The sequence below is a fragment of the Pleurodeles waltl genome, chromosome 12, assembly GCF_031143425.1.
Source record: "Pleurodeles waltl isolate 20211129_DDA chromosome 12, aPleWal1.hap1.20221129, whole genome shotgun sequence".
Classification (NCBI taxonomy): Eukaryota; Metazoa; Chordata; class Amphibia; order Caudata; family Salamandridae; genus Pleurodeles; species Pleurodeles waltl.
In genome coordinates, this window is record NC_090451.1 from 566508523 (window position 1) to 566531172 (window position 22650).

The window sequence follows — 22650 nt, forward strand, 5'->3', positions numbered from 1 at the left end:
GTATGAATGCCTTTTTCAGGTCTACAGGAAAAGTTCCTGAAGTTAAAGAGTTGTTGATGATTCTTCTTACAGGTGTGGCAGCAGAAGTAGATAGAAGAAAGTTCTTGAAGATTTGTGGTGGGCAAGGGTCAGAAGGGCAACCGGAAGGTCTGCTTGCTTTGACCAAATCCATAAATTCACCCTTGGATATTTGTTTGAAGGACTGTAGAGGTTGGATTGGTTTATTCTTAGAGGGTATTTTAGGAAAGGGGTTGGTGCTGATGTTTTTCTTCTGTTTTAAATAGGAGTCCAATGTGTCTGCCTTGGTTGTGTAGTGAGTTGCCAATTTGTTTCTGAAATCTTGAGTAGTGGGATGACTTCCTTCCATGCATGTAGGTTTTCGAAATTCATTGAGAATTTTATAAAATTCCTTGGTTGTAGATTGAGCATTTTGAATTCTGTCTGAGTAGTACCTTTTTTTTTTTAGCTTTTTTGATTGATGATTTGTATATCCTGTTAAGTTTGTGTAGCTGCAGTTTGTCTTCACTGTTGTTTGTTTTGAGCCAGGTCCGCTGCAACTTTCTGATTTGTTGCTTTATCTTTTTAAGTTATGTGTTTCTCCAAGGTGTTGGTTTTCTTTTGTTGTGTTTAGTTTTTCTGAGTGGTATTAGGATATCAAAAGCTTCCTGTAGCCACTCATAAAGTTTTGGCACAGAATTAATTGTATCTAGATCTGTGTTGGCTGTTAGTTGTGTTTCTAAGTCATCCAAATTGAGTTTGCTCCATGGTCGATAGGTGTAAGTATATAAGTAGTTGTTTGTGGAGTTGTATGTCGGAAAGTTATCAAATGGTGGTCTGACCAAGTGATTGGCGTGATGCTATGAATAGTAACTAGTTCAGGCTTAGCAAAAATGACATCTAGGATGTGACCAGCGATGTGTGTGGGATTGTGTACAATCTGATGTAGGTTCAGTGCGACTAGGCCAGTGGTGATAGCTTTTGGATGAGGGCATATTGGGTTTGTCAAACCAAATGTTTAGCTCCCCAAGAATGCATAGGTTGGAGTATAGTGTAATAAGGTTTGAGACAGTGTCTAGAAAAGTATCTGGGAATGTGTAGTTGTTAGGTGGAGGTCTGTAAAGGAGGAGAAAGTTACAGGAGGAAGTTGGAGTCGGGCGGCATCTGGTACGGAGGGCTTCACAACCTTGTATGGAGATGTTGTCGGTTTTACTGAGGTGAGCAGGTCGTAGATGTGGTGCTTGTTTTTTGAGAGTGATCGAGCATTTATGAGCTGGAAGTTTAGAAAAGGTGTGTTAGTGGTAGTGTTGTTTTGTTTAGGAGAAGGGTAAGTAGTATAATGTGAGCTTGAAGCAGGAGTGTTGCTAGTTGTGATAACAGTTTGAGGCTCACAATAGTCTTGCTTTTCAATATAGTGTTCCTCTTCCAGCAGGTTAAGGAGGCATTTTGTTGGGTCTGTGTGTGTGGGTGGTGGACTTGGTGGCTGAGCGAGCCATGAGGAGTGTACTGTTTTTTGTAGGGTAGTCTTATTATATAATAGACAAGGGGATGTGAGGTTGCTATGAGTGCCATGTTTTTTATTTTGTTTGCGTTTGTTTAGTGTGGATGGAGTATGGGTTAGGGGTGGTGGAGGAGCATGTGGATCATGATGTAAGGCTCTAAATTGTGCAATGGAGGAGAGGTGAGTGAATGAAAGTTGTTGGGTTGCTTGTTGTAGGTGTTTGTGAAGAGTGAGAAAGTAGGGGTGTAGATAGGATGGAATTGCTCCCTAGCAGACAGAGTGGCTATATCACTGAACTCCTGGACGAAGGGGACAACAGATACTTAATTACAGTATATTATGAGAGCTGGTCTGTTACTATGAGCAATTATATGCTGCACAACTGACTGACACTACTGCAGCATCTGTGGACTACCTGGCGGGAGTGAACATGGTGTGTATAACTGATGGGCAGTGGCAGTTCCTTAGCAAGACCATCGCCTGTGAGGAAATTATTCAGGCCTTAGATGCTCTGGATGGCTCAAAAGCTTCTGGGTTAGACAGCCTAACTGGCAGTTTCTATAAGGCTTATACGCATGGTCTAGCCCCACGCCTTTTAGAGGTCTGTGCAAAGGCCCTAGAGATAGGGGCCCTCCCTCCCACGCTTCGAGAGACAATCATCATGTTGCTATTAAAGCCTAGTAAAATGCACAACCTCTGTGCATCCTACTTGCCTTGCCCCTTCTAAACAATAACAAAATTCTCGCCAAGGTAATCACTACCCTCCTTGCCCTGCTGATGGAGCAAATAATTTTGCCAGTAAAACGGGCTTTGCCCCCTACAGGCCCACTGCACTTAATCTACATGGTGTTGAACCAGATGTTGTCTGATGTACCGCCTGTGGTAGCCCTCTTGGAAGCTAAGAAGGCCTCTCATTCGCTTGAGTGGTCCTTTCTGAGGGCCATGTTGGGCAAACTGGGCCTTCCCAGAAGCTATATCGATCTTATAATGCTGTTATACTCTAAACCAGTGGCCACGCTAAGAGTCAACGGTACGCTTATCAACACATTTCCGTTGATTGGGGGAACACAGCATGGATGCCCCCTCTTGCCGCTGCTTTTTATTTTAGCCATGGGCCCTCTGGTTCACCACTTGGGGCTGCTCTTCAAAGCTGGCTCGTTATTAATATCCATGTATTTCAACAATATCAAGCTGTTTTTTCAGTAGTATGCTGCCAGTCTAACCCCACCTAGTATGGGAAATTATTTGGTTTGGTGGCCTGTCTGGTCTCACCATCAATTGGGCTAAAGCAGAGTTATTCCTTCTCATGGATGCTACAGAAAACTGTGTGCTTGAATTTTCCTTGGCATAGTGTGACAAGACAACTAGGTATTTGGGCATCACCCTGAACTGGCAAAAGGAGATGGTGGTGCACTTGAACTGTGGTCTGGCTGTGGAGCGGCTCAGCATGTAAATAAAATGCTGGATTAAGCTGCAGCTCTCAATGGCGGGCAGAATTGCTATTATTAAAACGGTGGTTCTGCCCTGCTTCCTCTATTTGTTTGTCATATTCCCATTCCTCTGAGAAGCGTATTTTTTTGCCACAGTGAAGAGTCTCTTGACGGGGGTAATCTGAGCCAGCTGCCTCCCCCAGATTAGGTGTGATACTCCTAACACTTTCTTGCGACTCTGATAGCGTGCTGGATTTACAACTCTATTTTCTTGCATTTCATTGCCAATTTACAGATTACTGGTACCATCTAGATGGCCCTTACACAAGATCAGAGAGAGATCAGGCCGAGGATTCCCCACTCTCCACTTTTCTTCCACTAGACTTCCTAGGGACTGCACATATTCAGACCCTATTGATGAACTGCTGGGATTGGGCAAAGTGTCAGCGCTGGGTGGGGGCTTACTCTATTCCCCAGCAATCCCGTTATTACATAATCCATAGCTGCAGGACAAGATAGTACATTGTACGCTGACCACCCTTCACTTAAACATGCTGAGAGATCTATTCACAGACAGGAATGCCATTACACAGCTTACCAACAACTGTTTTGGTGATATTGTTTACATGGACTTTTTATATTGGGGTGACTACACAACACTTTGCAAGATAGGCTTCTGTCATTTCCACTAGAACCGGACGAATTCTCTGTACTGACGCTGGTCATCATTTCCACTGAGAGGATGCATCTCAGATTCAAATTATGTCAAGCTAGCGTTGCACTGTACCCGGACGGTAGTGGCAAACTCAGGGCTGCATGGGAGCAGGACCTAGGACACGCTATCCCAGCTAAAACATGGTGATGCTGATGTGCATGGACCACGTTAGTGTCCCCTAACCAGTTCCACAAGTAACTACATTATAGGTTCTTACTCCGTGCATATATTACTCCACATACCTTAGCTATAGTAGACCCTACCCGCTAGCACCACTGTCTCAAATGTAGGGCCGACCATGCTGATTTTATTTTCCTCGTCTGGACATGTCCCGTCATTCAGTAATACTGGACACAAGTCAACCCCCTACAGGCCCTACGAGGCTATGTTTAAAAAAATACCAACTGAGATGTGTAGATTTATTGTGATGACGCTGCTAGCAAAGCGCAGAGTGGCAAAGGGGTGGGGGAGTAAATTTTGTCCCAGAGAGTCTGGTTGGTTGAAAGACATGATTTACTGTGATACCACCATTGAAATATTTGCCTCAATGCAGCCCCGCATCTTGGCCTAAAGCTATATGGCAACCTCTGCAAGATTAACTTATCACCCTTCCTGATGGACCTCCTGATTAGGGCTCACTGGTACTCCACATGTCATATTGAGGATATCTGTCGATCTCCCCCTTCTGTGTACACTGGCTGTTACACCTGTGGCGGTCTGAGGCCTCGCCCTGTTTCCCCTTCAGATTAGAATCAAGTACAGATACATACTGTAATGTGCCTCCATGAAAAGCTACTTGTATGTGCCTGTAGTGTTCCCTATTGCTTTTCAGAGTACCTGTCTGTTTGCTGTACTTCTGCTTGTTAATATTGGATTGATCGCTGTTGATGGGCACAGCAATAATTTATATACAGAAACAAAGTCACATCACCATTGTTAGATTCCCCCTTCGCGAACTCTCCATCAACGCCAGCACATAGGTACGTGGTTAGGCAGGCTCTGAGACCTAGGCCTCATGTTAATGACTGACAGGTCGCAGGTGGGGTAAAATTAGCCAGCAGCAAAACGCACAAACAGGAAAACTTAGATCAGATCCCGCAGATGGGCAGCAACACCACCATGGTCCCCGGAGATTGGTCCCAATAAAACACACATATGGCAGAGGGACGCGCACATTCCCAAAAATACCATAAAGTTAGTTGCCACATGTAACTAGGAACACACAGCCAATCAGAATACAGGGCACACGGCACATGCCGTGACCACACAGCACTCAGGCCGGACATCTGGACACATACTCTCTGGCTCACATTGTGTCCACGCCAGGTGGAGGCCCCCCTACATTCACTATCTGGACGTGTATTTATGACTCCATGACAACTGTTTGCATCTTTTACCAAGAAAATAATGTATTTTGTGTTTTTATGACACTGAGAGAAATGTATAAAAACTTGATTCAATCCGATGTATAATAAGACAGTCCTCAGACCCCAGTTCTGTGAGCTGTTCCTGTTTTGGCAAACACCTCGTCTTATGTTTTTTAGGTAAATTTGCAACATGCTTATTGTGTGTAAAACCAAATTTCCTAAAAAAGGAACATAAAATCACCTGTGCATCTAAGGTTGTTTCATAATTATATGTTAGATGGAAATCCTCTAATCTTTTAACAGATTTCTGTACTGAATGGATCAAGTTACAACCCAAGATATGTTTTTGGTGTTTTGACCTTCTGTTTAATCAGTAGGTCTCATCAGGATTAATACTATCGGTCTTAATGTAATCAGATTAGTAACCAGACTTTAAGGGAAGCTAGATCAGTATCCAGGTCATGGGTGATCAATATTCACCTTAGTAGTTATGTGAATCTGTTCTGTCCTGTCCTGTCATTCGGCATAGCAACTGTGTTGTTAACACTAAAGTGTTATTTCTGGGATCAGCCTTTGCATCTGACTGGCGGAAGATAGCAAAACGTCTACAACAAGGATTCTTTCCTCCTAGAATTAATCCCAGTTAGTACATTGAATGTAAAGAGTTCAATTGAAGACAGTGGAGCAGAAGTGGCCTTTAAGAACTGATATAGGCCCATTGCTCTCAATATTTCCATGTCCTAGTACACAGCCTCTGCCTTTCTCTTTCCCCTGCCTCTCGAAAATATGTGAATTATGCATAGGAAAGTGAAAGGCACTGGGTGTCTAGGAGGAAACAGACATCTGTCACTCTTCCTTCCTCCTGTAGTTCGATGTCACTAGGGCTTCAGAAGGAGGGAGAGGTGATTGCTACTCAGCTCCTGAATCTTCCTGGCTTGACTGAACTACAAAAAGCAGTTTAGGCAAGTCGAGGAGAACCAAGGACTGAGTTCATCCCTCTTTCTCATCTCTGGCTGTGAATGATGTTCAACAGCTAACAGCTGAGGGAAATGTCAACACCCTTGGACTCCGAGAGACCTTCGTTTTTCTAATTGGAACATTCTTCCCTCATGGGGCAGAATGTTCTAAAAGCTTTATATCCAATCGTAGCTGGGCTATACTGTCCATTCAAGGCCCTCTCCCTTGCTAAAGGCCCTCGTCTTTGGCTTGGGCCTTTAACACTGACAGAGGTCTTTAATAGCTGTTATGGCCTGTTACAGCAGGCTATAAAACTTTAGTGAGCGTTCCATGGCACCAAAATGGGATACAATGTGTCTGGCACTGAATGCCAGTTTTGACTTCTGATAGATTCGACCAGCCTTGCATATTATGGTTTCAGAGCAGTGATTGTGAATATATGCTTTAATGGTTGGGGATGAAATAATTTTGTCCCCAAACATCAGATTGCTTAGAGGGACAAAAATAAGTACATTTCACTACGAAAATGCACTTTTGATTTTAGGAAATAAAGAAAACAGAAACAGTTTGTGTTTTGAAATACCAAAATCATATAATTTGTAAATGCATATCTGATAGAGACTTCTAGTTGCAGATTCCTTACCTTAGAATAGTCCCTCAGGCGTCAGACTGGATCCGGTGATTTTTTTTCTTTGAGCAATACCCTTGCGCGTCGGTAGGTAGAGTCGGTCGACTGCGTTGTTGGCGTCATAGTCACAATGATGACGTCGGGTGTAGTACATAGATGGCTGCCTCAGCGCAATGGCGTCAGTTATTTTCTTTCTGCACCACGTGCTGATCCGGAGAGAGCTACCCTTGGTCAATTTTTGACCAACTTCGACTCTTTTGTCGACTTTTTGTGAGTTTTTGGTGTGTCAAGGGATGTCCCCAAAGACCAGCTTCAAACTGTGCATAAGACTGGATCCGAAAAAAGAATTCTTCAAGCAATCTCCTTGCTTGTCGGTAAGTGGCGTCGGTCGACTCTGCTGGCGTCATTGGCATCTTAGTCGCTGTGATGACATCGGGAGTAGTACATAGACCCCGCCTCAGCGCAGTGACGTCCGTTATTTTATTTCTGCGCCACTAGCTGATCCGGAGAGACCTACCCTTGGTCAATATTTGACCAACTTCAACTCTTTTGTCGACTTTTTGTGAGTTTTTTGTGCATCAAGGGATGTCCCCGAAGACCAGCTTCAAACTGTGCGAGGACTGTCACCGCATGATGTTGGTGACAGATGTGCATCAGATCTGTTTGTAGTGCTTGGAGCACGACCACGACCCGAAGTCGTGATCCGAGTGCCAGCCATGCAACTGAAGGCTTTGAGGGAGCGGTCCCTCAAGCTTATGGCACCCCGGCACTCGACTCTGCATAGGTCCTGGTCTTGCTCGAGGAGAAGGTCTTGAGACGGGTCGCAGAGCCACCACCACTCTTCTTCTTCTAAGTCTTCAGGTCAAGGTAAGAAGAAGTGGAAGAAACGTCATCCTTCAACTTCATCCCGTCGCTCTGCTGATGCGACGCGAGAGGGGCATTAACAACAAGGGCTCTGTCTTTGGAGCCTGCTTCTGGATCTTCTCCACACCTCCCCAAGTTTCCGGGAGCCCGGGCAACCCCGGCCATTTAAAGGAGTTTTATGAGGCCATGCGCCTCATTTTTGGGCACCCCGACCCTGCTATGGTGCCTTCGGGCCTAAGGAGTTTGGTTGAGGGGCCTTCGACTCCGTGCTGGCTGCTCCGGCCACCGAGGTCCCCTCCGGATCCACTCTTGGTCGTACCATCGAGTCCTCCTCCGGCGCCAGTTCGATTGTCGACACTCCCGACGTCAGTGGTGCCCACCATCTGAGTCAACCTGATCCCCAATGACTCGGAGTCGGACCAGCATGGGCCGACGCAGCCTCCTTCTTTAATGGGGCCTATTCACCCCAGGTTGGATTCTGACCCTTATTCTTATGGGTTCGAATTCGGGGAAAGATTGGAGGGGTCCCTGGACCTTTATGAATACCAGGATGACCCTAACTTGGACTGGGCACAGAAGTTGGGCAAGGACCATGGTCTGTACAGTATACCTCTCCAGACCCTGGCATGCTGTCTGCACCTATCATGGCGACAGTGGAGGGAGCAACTTATTCCATGGTGGTTAGTAGGGCAGCTGAGGTCCTCGACCTTTAGCGCCTACTGTTCAGGTCAGGTCTAATCTCCTGACGAGGTGCTTCAACCAGGGGCTTCCACATCTGAGCCTCTTCTTCCATTCAGTGAAGCCCTCACCAATGTCCTTTTGGGTACTCTGACCCGACCCAACACAGGACTATTGCACGCCGCCATTGGCCTGCCCCGGACAACCCTAAATTCCTGCCTCAACACCCTACGCCTGAGAGCTTTGTCACAAGGCATCCTCATCCTCTGGCGCATTCCCTTCTGCACCTCCGGAAGGGAATCAAAAAGGCTGGAACAATTTGGGAAGAAGATGTTTTCTTCCTCCAGTCTCATGCTGCGGTCAGTGAACACTGCATGCCTTTTAGGCTGTTATACTCACTCTCTGTGGGAGACGGTCAGGCAAGTTCTGCCGCAGATACCGGAGGAGGCCCATGCTATTGTCTCCCGTCACCGAGGGAGAGACTCAGCAAAGTTCACTATCAGATGTGGGCTGGACACGACTGACTCTCTAGGTAGATCAGTTGCTACGACTTTGGCCTAGAGGTGCCATGCCTGGTTGTGTACATCTGGTTTCTCAAGGGATGTCCAACAGACTCTTATCAACATGCCCATTGATGGCTCCCGTCTCCTTGGAGACAAAGCGGACTCAGCTGTGGAGAGGACCAAGGAGTCCCGGGTTACGTCTCGGTCCCTTAGCCTTTTGACTGCCCCTCATCACCAACAGTCCGCCTTTGGCCCCTTTCATGGCCACGGAAGGGGCTCCCTGTTGCGTCCCTTTCCAGCCACCGTGCCACCCATGCTGTTCAGCTGCTGCGTGGCCGGAGATGCTGAATCCCACCTGGTCATGGGACAGGGAACCAGAGGTCTGCCCAGTCTGCCCCTGCTGCAGCCTCGAAACCCTCCTAGTCTGTCCCCTCACTGTGGTCCAGTTGGCGGAAGGATTTGACATGACCTGCCGCACTGAGAGTCCATCACCATGGACAGGTGGGTTTTGCAGATTGTTCGAAGGGGCTACTCCCTCCCCTTCGAATCCGCCCCACCAGCCATGCCTCCATCATTCAGCATTCAGCTGTATACCAGAGGACCATTTGGCACTTCTCCACCAGGAAGTTACGGCTCTCTTGGCCAAGGGAGCAGTAGAAAAGGTCCCTGCGCCAGAATAGTCTGTGGTTGTTATTCCTGCTACTTTCCGGTGCCCAAAAAGGATAAGGGCTTATGTCGTATCCTAAACCTTTGGGACCTCAATTACTTCCTCAAGAAGGAGAAATTCAAAATGCTCACCCTGGCTCAGGTCCTGTCTGCCTTGGAAGCAGGAGACTGGATGGTAGCTTTGGACTTGCAGGACACTTATTTCCACATTCCCATCCTGCCTGCCCACAGACGTTACCTACAATTCGTGGTAGGTCAAGAGCACTTTCAGTTTACCGTGTTCCCCTTCGGCCTTACCAGCGCCCCTCGGGAGGTCACGAAAGTGATTGCGGTGGTTGTAGCTCATCTGTGCAGGTTGGGTGTTTTTGTCTTCCACTACCTCGACGACTGGCTTTTAAAGGTGGACTCACCCCAGAAAGTTGTTTCCCACCTTCAGACTACGCAGAGCCTCCTGTACACACTGGGGTTCACTATAAACATGCCAAATTTACACCTGGCTCCCTCTCAGACGCTCCGCTCCCTTTCATCGGAGATGTTCTGTACACAGTGCAATTTCAGGCTTATCCTCCCGAAAAGCGAGTCCAAGATATTCAGGCTATGATTACGATCTTTCAGCCTCTGTCTTGGGTTTCGGTGAGACTGACTCTGAGGCTGCTAGGACTCATGGCCTCCTCCATCCTGCCAGTGACACATGCCTGATGGCATGTGCGGGGTCTGCAGTGCGACATGAAGTTCCACTGGGCGCAGCATCAGGGAAATCTATCCGACATGGTCCAGATCTCGGAGGGGAACGCAAAAGACCTGCAGTGGTGGCTTTCTAATCTGCATTGGTTCTACAGCAGATCCCTCTCCCTTCCCCAGCCTGATCTATTCATAGTGACAGATGTGTCACTTCTGGGTTGGGGTGGCCACATGGGAGAGCTGGAGATCAGAGACCTCTGGTATCTGGCGGAGTCTGGGCTCCATATCAATCTTCTGGAGCTCTGGGCGATCAGGCTTGCGTTGAAAGCATTTCTGCCCTCTTTCAAAAGGAAAGTGCAAGTGTTCATGGACAACACTACCGATATGTGGTACTGCAACAAACAGGGAGGAGTAGGGTCCTGGACCCTTTGTCAGGAGGCACTACACCTTTGGACATGGCTGGAACATCAGAACATTACCCTGGTTGTTCAACATCTGGTGGGCCAAAGCAGACAAACTCAGCCGACAATGTATAGGCGATCACAAATGGTGTCTCCATCCAACGGTGGCGCAAGGTCCCTTTCAGCAGTGGGGAGAGCCTTGGTTAAATCTGTTCGCCTCCACAGAGAACGTGCAAAGTCATCTGTTTTGCGCGTTGGAGTTTCCAAGCGACGCTTTTCGTCTCTAGTGGAACTCTGGCCTCCTTTCCGCCTATACTACTTCTGCCCAGAGTTCTCAAGAAGATCAGGAACGACCGGTGGCTCCAGACTGGACACGGAGAGTATGTTATCCAGAGCTATTGAGCATGGCCACCGATCCACCACTCAGACTGTCTCTTTGGGAAGAACTTCTGTTGCTGCAGCAGGGGACAGTTCTCCACCCAGACCTGTCCAATCGCTGCCTTCATGGGTGGAGATTGAGCGGCTGCAGTTGAACTTCCACCCGAAGTCTGTGACGTTATCTTGGCAACCAGGCGTCCCTCCACCAAAATGGTGTTATTGGCATAAATTTGTGGCATGGTGTACCAACCAATCTGTTGATCCCGCTCCGGTTTCTGAGGTTCTTTTGTTTCTTCTTACTTTCGCCCAGCAGGGCCCTGCTTTGGGTACCCTTACAGGGTATTTATCGGCTATTTCAGCCTTTCTTAGGTTACCTGGTCAGCCCTCACTCTTTAAGTCACCTATTGTCAATTGATTCCTTAAAAGTCTCACCCATTTGTTTCCTCACACTCCATTTATCATGCCTCAGTGGGACCTCAATCATGTCCTTACTTAATGTATACTTCATTTGAGCCAATACACAATAGCCCTTTACGGCTCCTCACTTTCAAGATTGTCTTTCTTGTTGCCATCTCTTCTGCTCACAGAGTGAGTGAGCTTCAAGCTCTTTCTTCCAAGCCTCCATTCTTGTCTGTGCGCCCTGACAAAGTGGTGTTGCAGACTAAGGCTTCCTTCCTTCCCAAGGTTGTTACGCCTTTTCATGTAGGCCAGTCCATCACCTTGCCTACTTTTTACGCACCCCCACATCCTTCTCATGAGGAGGAGAGACTCCACCGTCTGGACCCAAAAAGAGCATTGGCCTTCTTTCTAAATCGTACTAAAGATTTCCGGGTGGGCGATCAACTCTTTGGATATGTGGGTGCGAAGAAAGGGAAGGCAGTGCAAAAACGTACGATGTCTCGATTGGTACTTCTTTGCATCAAGATGTGCTACACTTTGGCCAGGAAGCACCCCCCTGAGGGCTTGCAAGCTCATTCCACCAGAGCATCTGCTGCTTCCACTGTGTTAGCGCACGGAGTTCCTGTCCTGGGTTTCTACCAGGCAGCTACGTGGGCATCCCTGCACGCGTTTGCTAAACATTACTGCCTGGACAGTCAGGTCCGTCGGGATGGCTACTTTGGTTGTTCGGTCCTGCAGGACTTTCTAGTATGATCTTGGTTCCCAGCCCACCTCCGAGGATGGCATTACTGGGGCATCTATTCTAAGGTAAGGAATCTGCAACTAGAAGTCTCTATCAAATGTACAAGTTACTTACCTTTGGTAATGATATATCTGGTAGAGACATATTCTAGTTGCAGATTCCTTCCTGGCCCACCCATCTCCCCCGCTTGCGAACTGTTTTCTAGGGACAGGGATTCCGCATTCAGTCCCTTAGCTCTGGGGCACCAATCTCCATGTTCTAGGCGGCTCTGCGCTTTGGTGTGGAAAGTTGTTAAAAGAAACTGCGGTCACTGCGCTGAGTCGGGGTCTATGTACTATCATCAAGGCGACTACAACTCCAACGACGCCCGCGGAGTCGACCGGCACCACTTACCGATGCGCAAGGGTATTGCTTGAAGAAAACATCTCCAGATCCAGTCTGACGCCCGATGGAAAATTCTGAGATAAGGACTCAGGAACTAGTATTTGTCACGACTAGATATATTGTTACCGAAGGTAAGTAACTTGTGCTTTACATCCATCATGCCACTCTAAGAAAAGGCCAGCAATATGCAAATTAGTACTGATCTGTTCCACATGGGAACTGGCAAGGGACTACAAGCAACCCCTGACCAGTTTCCTCTACTTTATGCTTGTCAGTAAAGTGCAGTATGAATCCTGTGCAACATTGAGCACAGGACTCACGTCCGAGTATACCCATTGCACTTAGGGCATCAACTGCAGCAACAACAAGGTGATGGGTGCAGTGCTAGAATTTATCTCAGCCCCTGCCAATCTCTCAAGTTCGCATTCGAGCCCATCATATTTTGTCCTTGGTGCCTCACTACAGTGTGCCCAGAAACCTAGGCCTGTCCCTGGTAATGTGAGGTCTGGAACTCATTCCATGACCTGGAGTAGTGCGTAAAGCATGCCTTCATAGTGGGCAGTGGACCTCTGGCCTTGCCCAGGGTACATCACATAAAGTGGTGGTGACAGTATACTGTGGTTGTTTATAGTGTGGCCAGATCTTTTTTGTGTCAAAGACAGGTGAGCCTATGGGTTACTCTTGGATTCAGTGGGATCTGAGCCCAAGAACACATGTATGGTAGCAGGAGTCTTTGTGTGGTAATAGCCTGAATACAGAAGCCGAAGGCATCCATTTTGGATTTCCCTGATTTAGCATAGCAAATGATGGAGGATAAGGACAGATTCCTCCACACAGTGCAGTGATTCCTTTCCTGTAGATGGAAGGTGGTACTCGAGACACTGAAGTGAGGGAAGATGGACACAAGGCAGCCTTCAGAAATTGTGAGGACCTTGTTGCAGAAGGCTGCTGATTATTTCTTCATTAGCACTGCCATTTGGTAGATGGTAGGGGTGAGGAGTAGGGTTGTCATTTCTGTTCTTCTAGGTGAGGAAGTTTCTAGGCAGGCATTTTGTTTGTTCCTTATTGCTACTTCAGGAAGGCTGATGACAGCCAGGTGCAGGGATCTCACACTTCATATCGACCAGATATTGGGTACTTCTGTTTGAAGTTAGTTCTGTTACTGCCTGCACTGAAGGCATCACTTTGCACAAAGGCTGTGTCTGAGAAGTAACCTGAAAGTGGCATTTAAATGAGAACTAGTTCAATCGGATTCCAAAGGCTTAGACAGCCAAGCCACATCCCCTGTCTAGAAAACATGTATGAATGTAGGACCTCAACTGCCCCAATTTGTTCTAGTTCCGGGACCTTAAAGGAAGTGCCCCACAGTATACTTGATGAGCTGCTGTACACCCAGGGGTGGTGTTTGCCTGACAGTCTTCCAGAGGTGAAGGGACCTTAAGTCTGCACTTTCTGTTATAGGAGCCGAGGGTCTGCCTAAAGAGGCTAGAAGCCTATCTACCTGCTGAGAAAGGGAAGGAGAGGGCATGGTACCTGATGGAAGAAAGACTGCCTCAGAGCATTACAAGTGTGAATGGTACTCAGAGAATTTTGACTATGCCAGAGGGCGAGTGAGAAGTAACCAATGCTGTGAAGAGGTCACTCGGTCTCTTTGCATAGCTCCCCTGTGTTCAGTAACAAGATCATACCAGAGCAGGTATGACAGCCTACTGTGGGCTTGGGACACTGGTTGTACCGCGTTAGATGAGTAAAGTGGAAAACACATCACTGCAGAAGTGGGAAGCCATGATTGGCCTGGAGGCTGTATGTGCCACAGAAGACACCACCAGGAAAACTTGACATGGAACTTGCAACTGCCGTATCTGAGCACTTGCCTGCAACCAACCAAGAATGCTGCTACTGCTGAAGAATGGTGTTGCTACTCAGACCTGCCTCTACGAGTCTCCCTCCACAAACAATCTCTCAAGGAAGGTTGCCAGTATGGCCCTCAAGAGAAAAGAATGAGTGCCGACCTGCATCCACTACACAGCCTACACTATAACAAATAGTCAGCAGATAAAATGGGGGCTTACCCTGCACACGGAGACAAGAGACTAACATGGTCGTATGAGTCTGCCACCCCCCTTAAGACTTTTTATTTTATTTTATAAAAGGAATTACAAAAATATTGGACTGAGATGCTTAGTTAACCAGTGAGAATAACTGTCATCTGCTTCTGTGCCTAATTATTGCCTAAACCAGTAGTGTATTCAGGACTGTAGACGTGGAATCTCGATCATAGATGGAGGGTTAAAATGACATCGAGAAGAAGGGTCTGTAGGGCCCCACTATGATGCTAAAATTATTACATTCTTATGCGACATCCCCATGGATTTGTGTAGTATCTAGTCCTACTAAAAGAATAAAGTTCTATATATTTTCATTAAAGATGATCACTGGGCTGGACATTATTTACTGTGTTTGCCCCCAACACACACACGCACACACAATAGCTCCCTGAGAAGCATGTGACTGCTTTAAGTGCTACTCTGCAAGCCACGTTTAGAAAAGGTACTTTACCCAGTTTCTAGACCATAGTAAGATGAACAGTAGTGACTTATGACCTCACTTACCACAGTTGGGGCCAAGCATCTCCTTTCTTTTCTGTGCCACCCTAGCCCTCATAAATGGGTGTAGGAAAGAACCCTCTTTTTTGGCATGTTACCCCCAATTTCTGCCTCATGTCAGTGTGTTCTTAACTGTGTCACTGGGAGCTTGCTAGTCAGGACCCCAGTTCTTATGGTTTGCTTATCAGTGTGTTTCACTGTTTTCTAAATTGTCATTGGAGTCCTGCTAACCAGAACTCCAGTGCTCATGGTCTCTCTCTTTCTAAATTTGTCACTACAGTTTAGTGACTTCATATTTCACTCCAAATTGGCACACTGGTCCCCCCCTTATAAGTCCCTAGTATATGGTACATAGGTACCCAGGGCATTAGGGCTCCAGGGGATCCCTATGGGCTGCAGCAATTATTTTGCCACCCATGAGGACCCCATACAAAGGCTTCTTCAGGACTGCCATTGCGGCCTGTGTGAAATAATGCATGCACCATTTCACAGCCATAGACACTGCACCAGGTCACTTATAAGTTACCTTTATACTAGGTCTTTCAAACCTGAAGGCTGGGTGCTAAGCACCTGTGTGTGAGAGCACCCCTGCACTAGCAGAGATGCCCCAGTGTCGTCCAGGACCATTTTCCCAGACTTCATGAGTACGGGGACACCATTTTTAGCGTGCACTACAAATAGGTCAATACCGATATGCAGCTTCACATTAGTAACTCAGAATATGTCCATGTAAGGTGTCTAGCAACTGGGAATTGTACCCCAATACTGATTCCAGTATTGGTTTTACAATCCCATGCCCTCTGGGGGCTTCACCATGGACCTCGAGTACCGCCAAACCAGACTTCTGAGGTTTCCACTGCAGTCCCAGCTGCTGTCACCTCACAGACAGGCTTCTGCCCTCCTAGGTTTGAGCAGCTCAATCCCAGGAAGGCAGAACAATGCATTTCCTTTAGGAGAGGGGTGTTACACACTCTCCCTTTGGAAATAGGTGTTACAGGCATGGGAGGGGTATCCTCCCAGAACCTCTGGAAATGCTTTGAAGGGCACAGATGGTGCCCTCCTTGCATAATCCAGTCTACACCGGTTCAGGCCCCCCCCCCAGTCCCTGCTATGGCACGAAACTGGACAAAGTAAAGGGGAGTGACCATTCCCCTGTTCATCACCACCCCAGGGGTGGTGCCCAGAGCTCCTCCAGAGTGTCCCTGGGTTTTGCCATCTTCGATTACATGGTGGTTGGGGCACTCTGGGAGCATCTAAGTGGCCAGTGCCAGCAGGTGACGTCAGAGACCCTTCCTGATAGGTGCTTACCTGGTTAGGTGACCAATCCCCTTCTCAGCTATTTAGGGTCTCTCCTCTGGGTGTTTCATCAGATTCGGATTGCAAGACTCCTGAAGGAATCCTCTGAATCCTCATCTTCTATCAACGGATCAATCGCTGACTGCTCCAGGAACTCTACAAAACTGCAACAAACAAGCAAAGACAACTTCTGCAACCTTGTAACTTCAGCTCCTGCCAGCAACTGCAACAGTTTCCAGGTCCTACATCCTCTGAGGACCCCCGTCATCAGCCTGCACCAGAAGAACTGAAGGAATCTCCCATGGAGTGACGAGTCACTTCCCTGCTTCAGCAGGCACCTCCCTGCAGCGACGACCGGTGGCTTGGACCCCCTCTCCAGACGACGAGCGTGGATCCAGCAACACAGGTGGTGGACTAAAATGACTACGGCAGTCCCACTGTCCAGTTGTCCAACTTTGGTGGAGGTAAGAGCTGGCCTCCCCACGCAAGATAGTACCCCGTGCACCACGTGACTTGCAGTTGCTAAGGCTTGTGTGTGATCTTCCACAAAGTTCTTTGTGCACAGCACAGCTTAGGCCCCCAGCACTCCATCCTGCGACGCACACTTCCCAGAGTGGTTCTCCGGTGGGGTGGGAATCCTTTGTGTCATGCTGTGTGGGTCTCCATTTGCACCTCCTTTGTCCCCGTGCTGTGGGACTCCTGTGCGCGCTGCCTGGTCTTCTGAGGGCTCTCTGAGTTGCTGAGAGCCACCTCTGTCTCCCCGTCCTGGTTAGAGGCCACCAGGTCCCTTCTGGTCCTGGGCAGCACCATTTTCTGCTAACCGCAAGCTTTGTAGGTGCCAAGGCTTGTTGGCGGAATAGAGCAATGCAAATCAGACTACATTCATCCATCCAATGTGACATCTTTTGCATCTGTCTTCTTTGGTGCAATACTGACTTTGTCTTCTCACTCTCTCATTTTTGCACCTTCATCCAGGTTAGCAGGGGCTCCTGTTCTCCCTGGACTCTTCAGTGTTTCCTGGACGTGGCCTCCTTCTTCCACAGTTCTTCAGGTCCAGGAATCCATTGTTGGTGTCTTGCAGTCTCTTCTGGTTCTTGCATTATCTTCTATCACGGCCTCTAGTGTGTTTTAGGGAACTTGCTATGTTTTACTCCTGCTTTCCTTGGCTCTGGGGTGGGGTATTTTACTTACCTTTGGGGTTTTTTCACACTCCCAGCACCCCTCTACACACTACACTTGCCTAGGTGGGAAACCGACTTTCTCAATCCAATATTTTAGTATATGATTTGTGTTCCCCTTAGGCCCATTGTAACCCATGGTGTTTTCACTATTTGTACTATTTTCCTACTATGTAATTACCTGTTTCTGGTTACTAGTGTATATATTGTGTGATTTACTTACCTCGTATGGGAGTATAGCCTACAAAGTATTTTTGGCATTGTGTGACTTAAATAAAGTACTTTGTCTTTCATGTGTGTACGTACTGTGCGACTACAGTGGTTTTGCAAGAGCTTTGCATGTCTCCTAGAGCAGCCTTGCTTGCTCTGCCTAGAACTACCTCTAGACAGCCTGTCTTCTAGACACTGCCTACATTTCACTAATAAGGGATAACTGGTCCTGGTATAAGGCGTAAGTACCTTTGGTACCCACTACAAACCAGGTTAGCCTCATACAATGGGTGCTAACAAGTGTGTATGGATATTTAGTTACAAACATACTGTGTTTGCTTCACTGCCAAATAGATTGAATGCTCTGCCCTAAGTCTGTTACCCTTTTGAGTTGGAGAGCTTGAATTTCAGAAATAATAATTAACTGGATTAAGGAACATGCTCATTACCAAAGAAAATAATGATTTTAAACCTCTGATTATGTGGGTTTGCCGATATTCTTGGATTGGATTAGAGTGTTTAAATAGAGAGACAGTGTGTGTGAATACAATTACTAAATACCTTTACGATCAATGTGTTTATGGATGACGGGATTACTGACAAACTAATCACTGACGCCTGCATTTATGAGAGAATTGCTGCACAAATATTCATAAGACATCTCAAGTCAGGACTTTATTGTCTAAGGGCCAATGACTTACTCGATTGAATGAACAGAATTATCAAGGATTGGTTGCAGATGGGCTGTACAACATTCCACGAAGGGGAGCCTTCCCATATATATAGCAGGCTTACCACACCTAGCACCATTACGGGGGTATCCTCCTTTGTTTCTCGGAAAGGGAGAGAGGCAGGAATCAAACACTTCTCAAGTTGGTTAACCAGGAAGAAAGGTGTGGACTGAAAGCACATCTGAGAAAGAATTGAGGGTAACCAAAAGAAGTACAAAATGCAGCACAGCAGTGTCATTTGTGTAAGCAGGGCATAATTGAAGGTAGAAAAATGTACCTATATTAAGAAGCTTGCATTGTAAAGTGGGACATTTTGTGATCTCAAAAATCATGCAGATTGTGGATGTGAGTAGAAATGTAGTAAGACTAGAAAACAGATTAGTAGCATGCATAAACAGATTGCTAAAGGCATGAAAACTCTCCAAATGTCCAGAAATTATGCTGAGTTCAAAGGGCGAGTGTCAGACCCCATTTGCAGGGCCACACGGCAGTCAGGGGCTCTAGGGCCACAAGTTTGGTAGTTCCAGTCATGTGCCTATAGTGACCTTGAGTCCATCCTGCTTTGGTTCTGCAAACTGGGCAATATACTTCCTTTCCGCACCTCTCTCAGGGTAACCGGATAGAGCAGCCAGAGACGACTTAGTATTGGGATATTATCTACTGGCCAGCTTTGTGTGTCTTAGAAAAAGAGAAGTACATTATTAGCACATCCACCAGAAAGTATTGGAGAGATTGGTGCATCATCAGCCAAGGTGAATTGGCCGTTGTTGAAAATGTCGACCAGTGCTAACCGCTTCGTACAAATCAAGAAATGGTCTAGCCATGCATAGGAGTGATGTTTCATAGAGTTAAATGTGTAATCTGTGTTATCTTTGTGTGTCTCCTTACAAATGTCTACTAGCCATCATGCCTCTAGAAATCATTCACTGAAGTCTGGAGATACCGACTCTCTGATGCCTGCGATTAGTCTTTGATATCTTCCAAGTCTCTGTTGAGGTTCTCCCCACTATTAAATCCCTGCGATGTCTGATATGGCTGACTTTCGGAGTACGTCTTGATTAATACTGGGGGTATAAAGTGTTGCAATTGTGTATTTATTCTTAACGATAACACTGCAGTAAGGTACCCGCCTGCTGTATCCTTTGCAGCCTTCCTCACATTCTCTTGCACATTTTGACTTTTGATAACTAAGAACCGCAGTTGAAACCTTTCAAATGCAATTTGTGTCGCTCTTTTGTAAGACATGTGTCTCATGCGGGAGACATGTCTCCCACACTCTCTTGTAGGTGGTGGAAAGCTGCTTATCTGTTTGTTGAAGGGCATTAACACCCTTAAATAAAAGACACAATGGTTTAAGCATTGCAGCTAGGAAAAAGAATACTTTTCTGTGAAGTGCCCACCCCTCATGTAGCTGCTCCCAGCACTTGTCAGTAGAGCTTCAGCAGGGCAAGGGTAGCAGGCTTGGAGCTCCATCCTGCTATACTTAATCGGTTAGACCCTAAATTGATCAAGCTTCCATCAGGGATTTTTCAAAGAGCTTTTTATTTTGATGAGTGAAAAATGAATCTGAAAGGGTGGCCCTTTTGGCATATGATGTCTCTGCACCGGTGATCCAGTTCCCGCCTGATCTCTTGTCATTGTTTTAAAGTTCATGCCATCAAGCCATGAACCAGCTCATTGTATGCCCATTAAAGGTTACAGAATCTGTTATACATCGGAAAGACATTATCTTCTCCTTTTCACCTTAGAAATGCACGTTTGAGGGCATCCAGTGACGCTTCTCGCCACATTCCTGCTCAGATCAACTAGGCAAGTCAGTGGTTTGCAGGCTAATTGTGGATTTGGTTAATGATATGCTTATGACTGTCAGGACCCTCTTCATTCTTCGTACCCTCATGTTACGTTGCAACCTGTTTTCAAGGTCTTCATGCTTCAACAGCAGATTATCGTACTACTCTTCCTGGGCAAGAAGGTCTGTTTCCCAAGTGATGTTATTCCTCCATTCGTTCTTCTACCTTTTTCTTTTGGTCCGAAACCTGAAGTTTGATTGCATTCATGTCTTTCTGCAATTCACAGCTCCAGGTTTTCAAATCCGGCTAGACTGTGCTGTCCTAATCCTTGGTCTCTCTCAGTAATTGTTTAGGAATTCTTGTGAAATGTTTGTGGAACCACAGATAGTTTTGTCAGTCTTTCTGGAAAGGGCTTGGCAGTGCTCCTGTCAGGCCTGTTCTTGTCATCCCTAATATTATTTTTAGCTTTTAGAAGTCATCGTATTTTCTATAGTTTTCTCTTTCCAGCTCCTTTTGGCTGCTACGGTGCTGCCTGATTGGGTGGGTAATAAGGGAACTCCACAAGGTCCACTCACGTTATGTCTCTGTGTTTGTGTTACTGTCCCTTCACCATGATGGCTGGTGTCTTAATAACCTCCTCAGGGCACCACCCAGGTCTCAGCACCCCCAGGTGTGCTATGCCAATATTGCCTGTGTAGACCTCAGCCTGGTTTCTGGGCCCCTACACCCACTGGCCACGCACCCTCAACTAGACAGGCATGTCAAGAGGCCTAACATCCTCAGTGCTAGTCTAACTTGTGGGCCTGTCAGAGCAAGAGGAGATCCGCACATAGGACAAAAATTACTACAGTCAACAAAAATTCACCCCATCAGCCAGCAATGTTGATGTCCACCACCTTCCTTAATTTCGTTGCAGAATTCCTTGCCCTTTGTAGTGGCACTCCTTTTCTGAGGGATCCAGGAGTCGTTGCAGGTGGGATGCTTCTTGTTTGCAAGACCTTACCTTCTTGCGGCTTTATCTCAGCAACCTGACAGTCTTTGTTCCTCAGTGGGGGTGTTGCGTGGTCCTAGGGGTGTCTTCCAGGTGCATTCCACCTCTTCATTCCCACTCTTATGCGTCTACAGCATCTATCAATGAACCCTCATCTGTCTCTAACTCTCACAGACAGCCAGGCCTCGGACGAGGGCTGCTGCACACAATTTCCCAGAATGGCCACCTCCCAGCCCAAGGAGACTTCCTTCTGCTTTTTTTCACCGAGATATCGATTCTCGGGGAACTGGGACTCCTATCTTGTTCCCCACCAATGTTGGGACCAGGCCATCCTCCTGACCATCTACTGCTGCTGTACATGGGAGAAGGGGTCACACAATACATTTTCTAATATCAAGTTTTTGTTTTCAGTCATAAAAAAGTACATTAATTGTTACCAAAGTGCAGGGGATTATAGAAATTAAAACTATTCCTTCTTGAAATAGTGAAACCTGAATTGTCAGAGGTTTAGACTCTTGGCTAAAAGCAGCTACTGTAGTTCATATATGACATATTAAAAATATTTTTGTACTTAATCCTATGTAACTGCATGATTGTACAATATGATAATTTTTCCCAATTGTGTGTTTAATCAGGTCAAAAGATCAGCCATCAATCAAGCTTTGAACCTAGTGTCAAGCCCAGCACTATCCCAAATTGCAAGAAGTTTATGATGGACATGTTGTATGCTGATAAGAAGCCCTGTCCCCTTGAAGTGATGACCGAAAGTGAAATTCTTAACTTGGACCATTCTGGTTTAGATAAAATCCAGAAACTGACACCTAAACGGCTATTGAGCCACACCCACACACATTCCAGAGAGGAGGATGAAGGGAAACCTGATGTAGACGTTTCTGAGGCCTGGAAAACAACGGGGTTAAGGGCACAGTACAGCATTGATGCAGAAATAAATGCTAAAGATTTGGAAAACACGTTCATGACTCCTTTGAAAAAGAAATACATGGCAGAATATAGGAGAGGAAATCAGAGTGAACTCCGTATTAAGGATTTAGATTTTTCAGACTTGTGTGACGAAGATGATTTTGATGTCCTGGAGGTCGAAGCTCAACAGTCAAACTATTTTAGTTGCCTTCCATCACCACCTACCCAAACCAACGTTTGCTTGCAGTCATCATCACCTTCAGGGGCATCTTTGTTACCGCCACCACCCCCTCTGCCGCCACCCCCACCCCCACCACCTCAGTTAGCTATAAGTCCAGGCATGCCTCTACAGCCCCCGTTAATTTGTCCACCATTACCTCCTGGTCTTCCTTCACCGCCACCACCTCCCCCTGTTGGAATGCCCCCAGGACCTGTTCATGCTGAGAACTCAACACTTACAGGGAAAAGGAAGACAATAAAGCTCTTCTGGAAAGAGCTTCGACCTTCAAACTCTCCTTCACGTAACCCGTATGGCTGTGGTACAGTGTGGGCCTCCCTGGATAAAGTAAAGATGGACCCTAGAAAATTGGAGCATCTCTTTGAATCAAAGGCTAAGGAACTTCCTAGTTCAAAGGT

At 46.7% G+C, this 22650-nt stretch overlaps 1 protein-coding gene across 1 annotated transcript in view; it reads left to right on the forward strand.

Moving 5' to 3' along the window:
* Positions 1-22650, forward strand: part of LOC138268219 (FH1/FH2 domain-containing protein 1-like) — a 1001023-nt gene that overhangs the window by 463495 nt on the left and 514878 nt on the right. The window contains exon 14 of the mRNA XM_069217669.1: positions 21729-22648. Coding sequence (XP_069073770.1) covers positions 21729-22648 — 920 coding nt within the window. The remainder of the gene's footprint in view (positions 1-21728; positions 22649-22650) is intronic.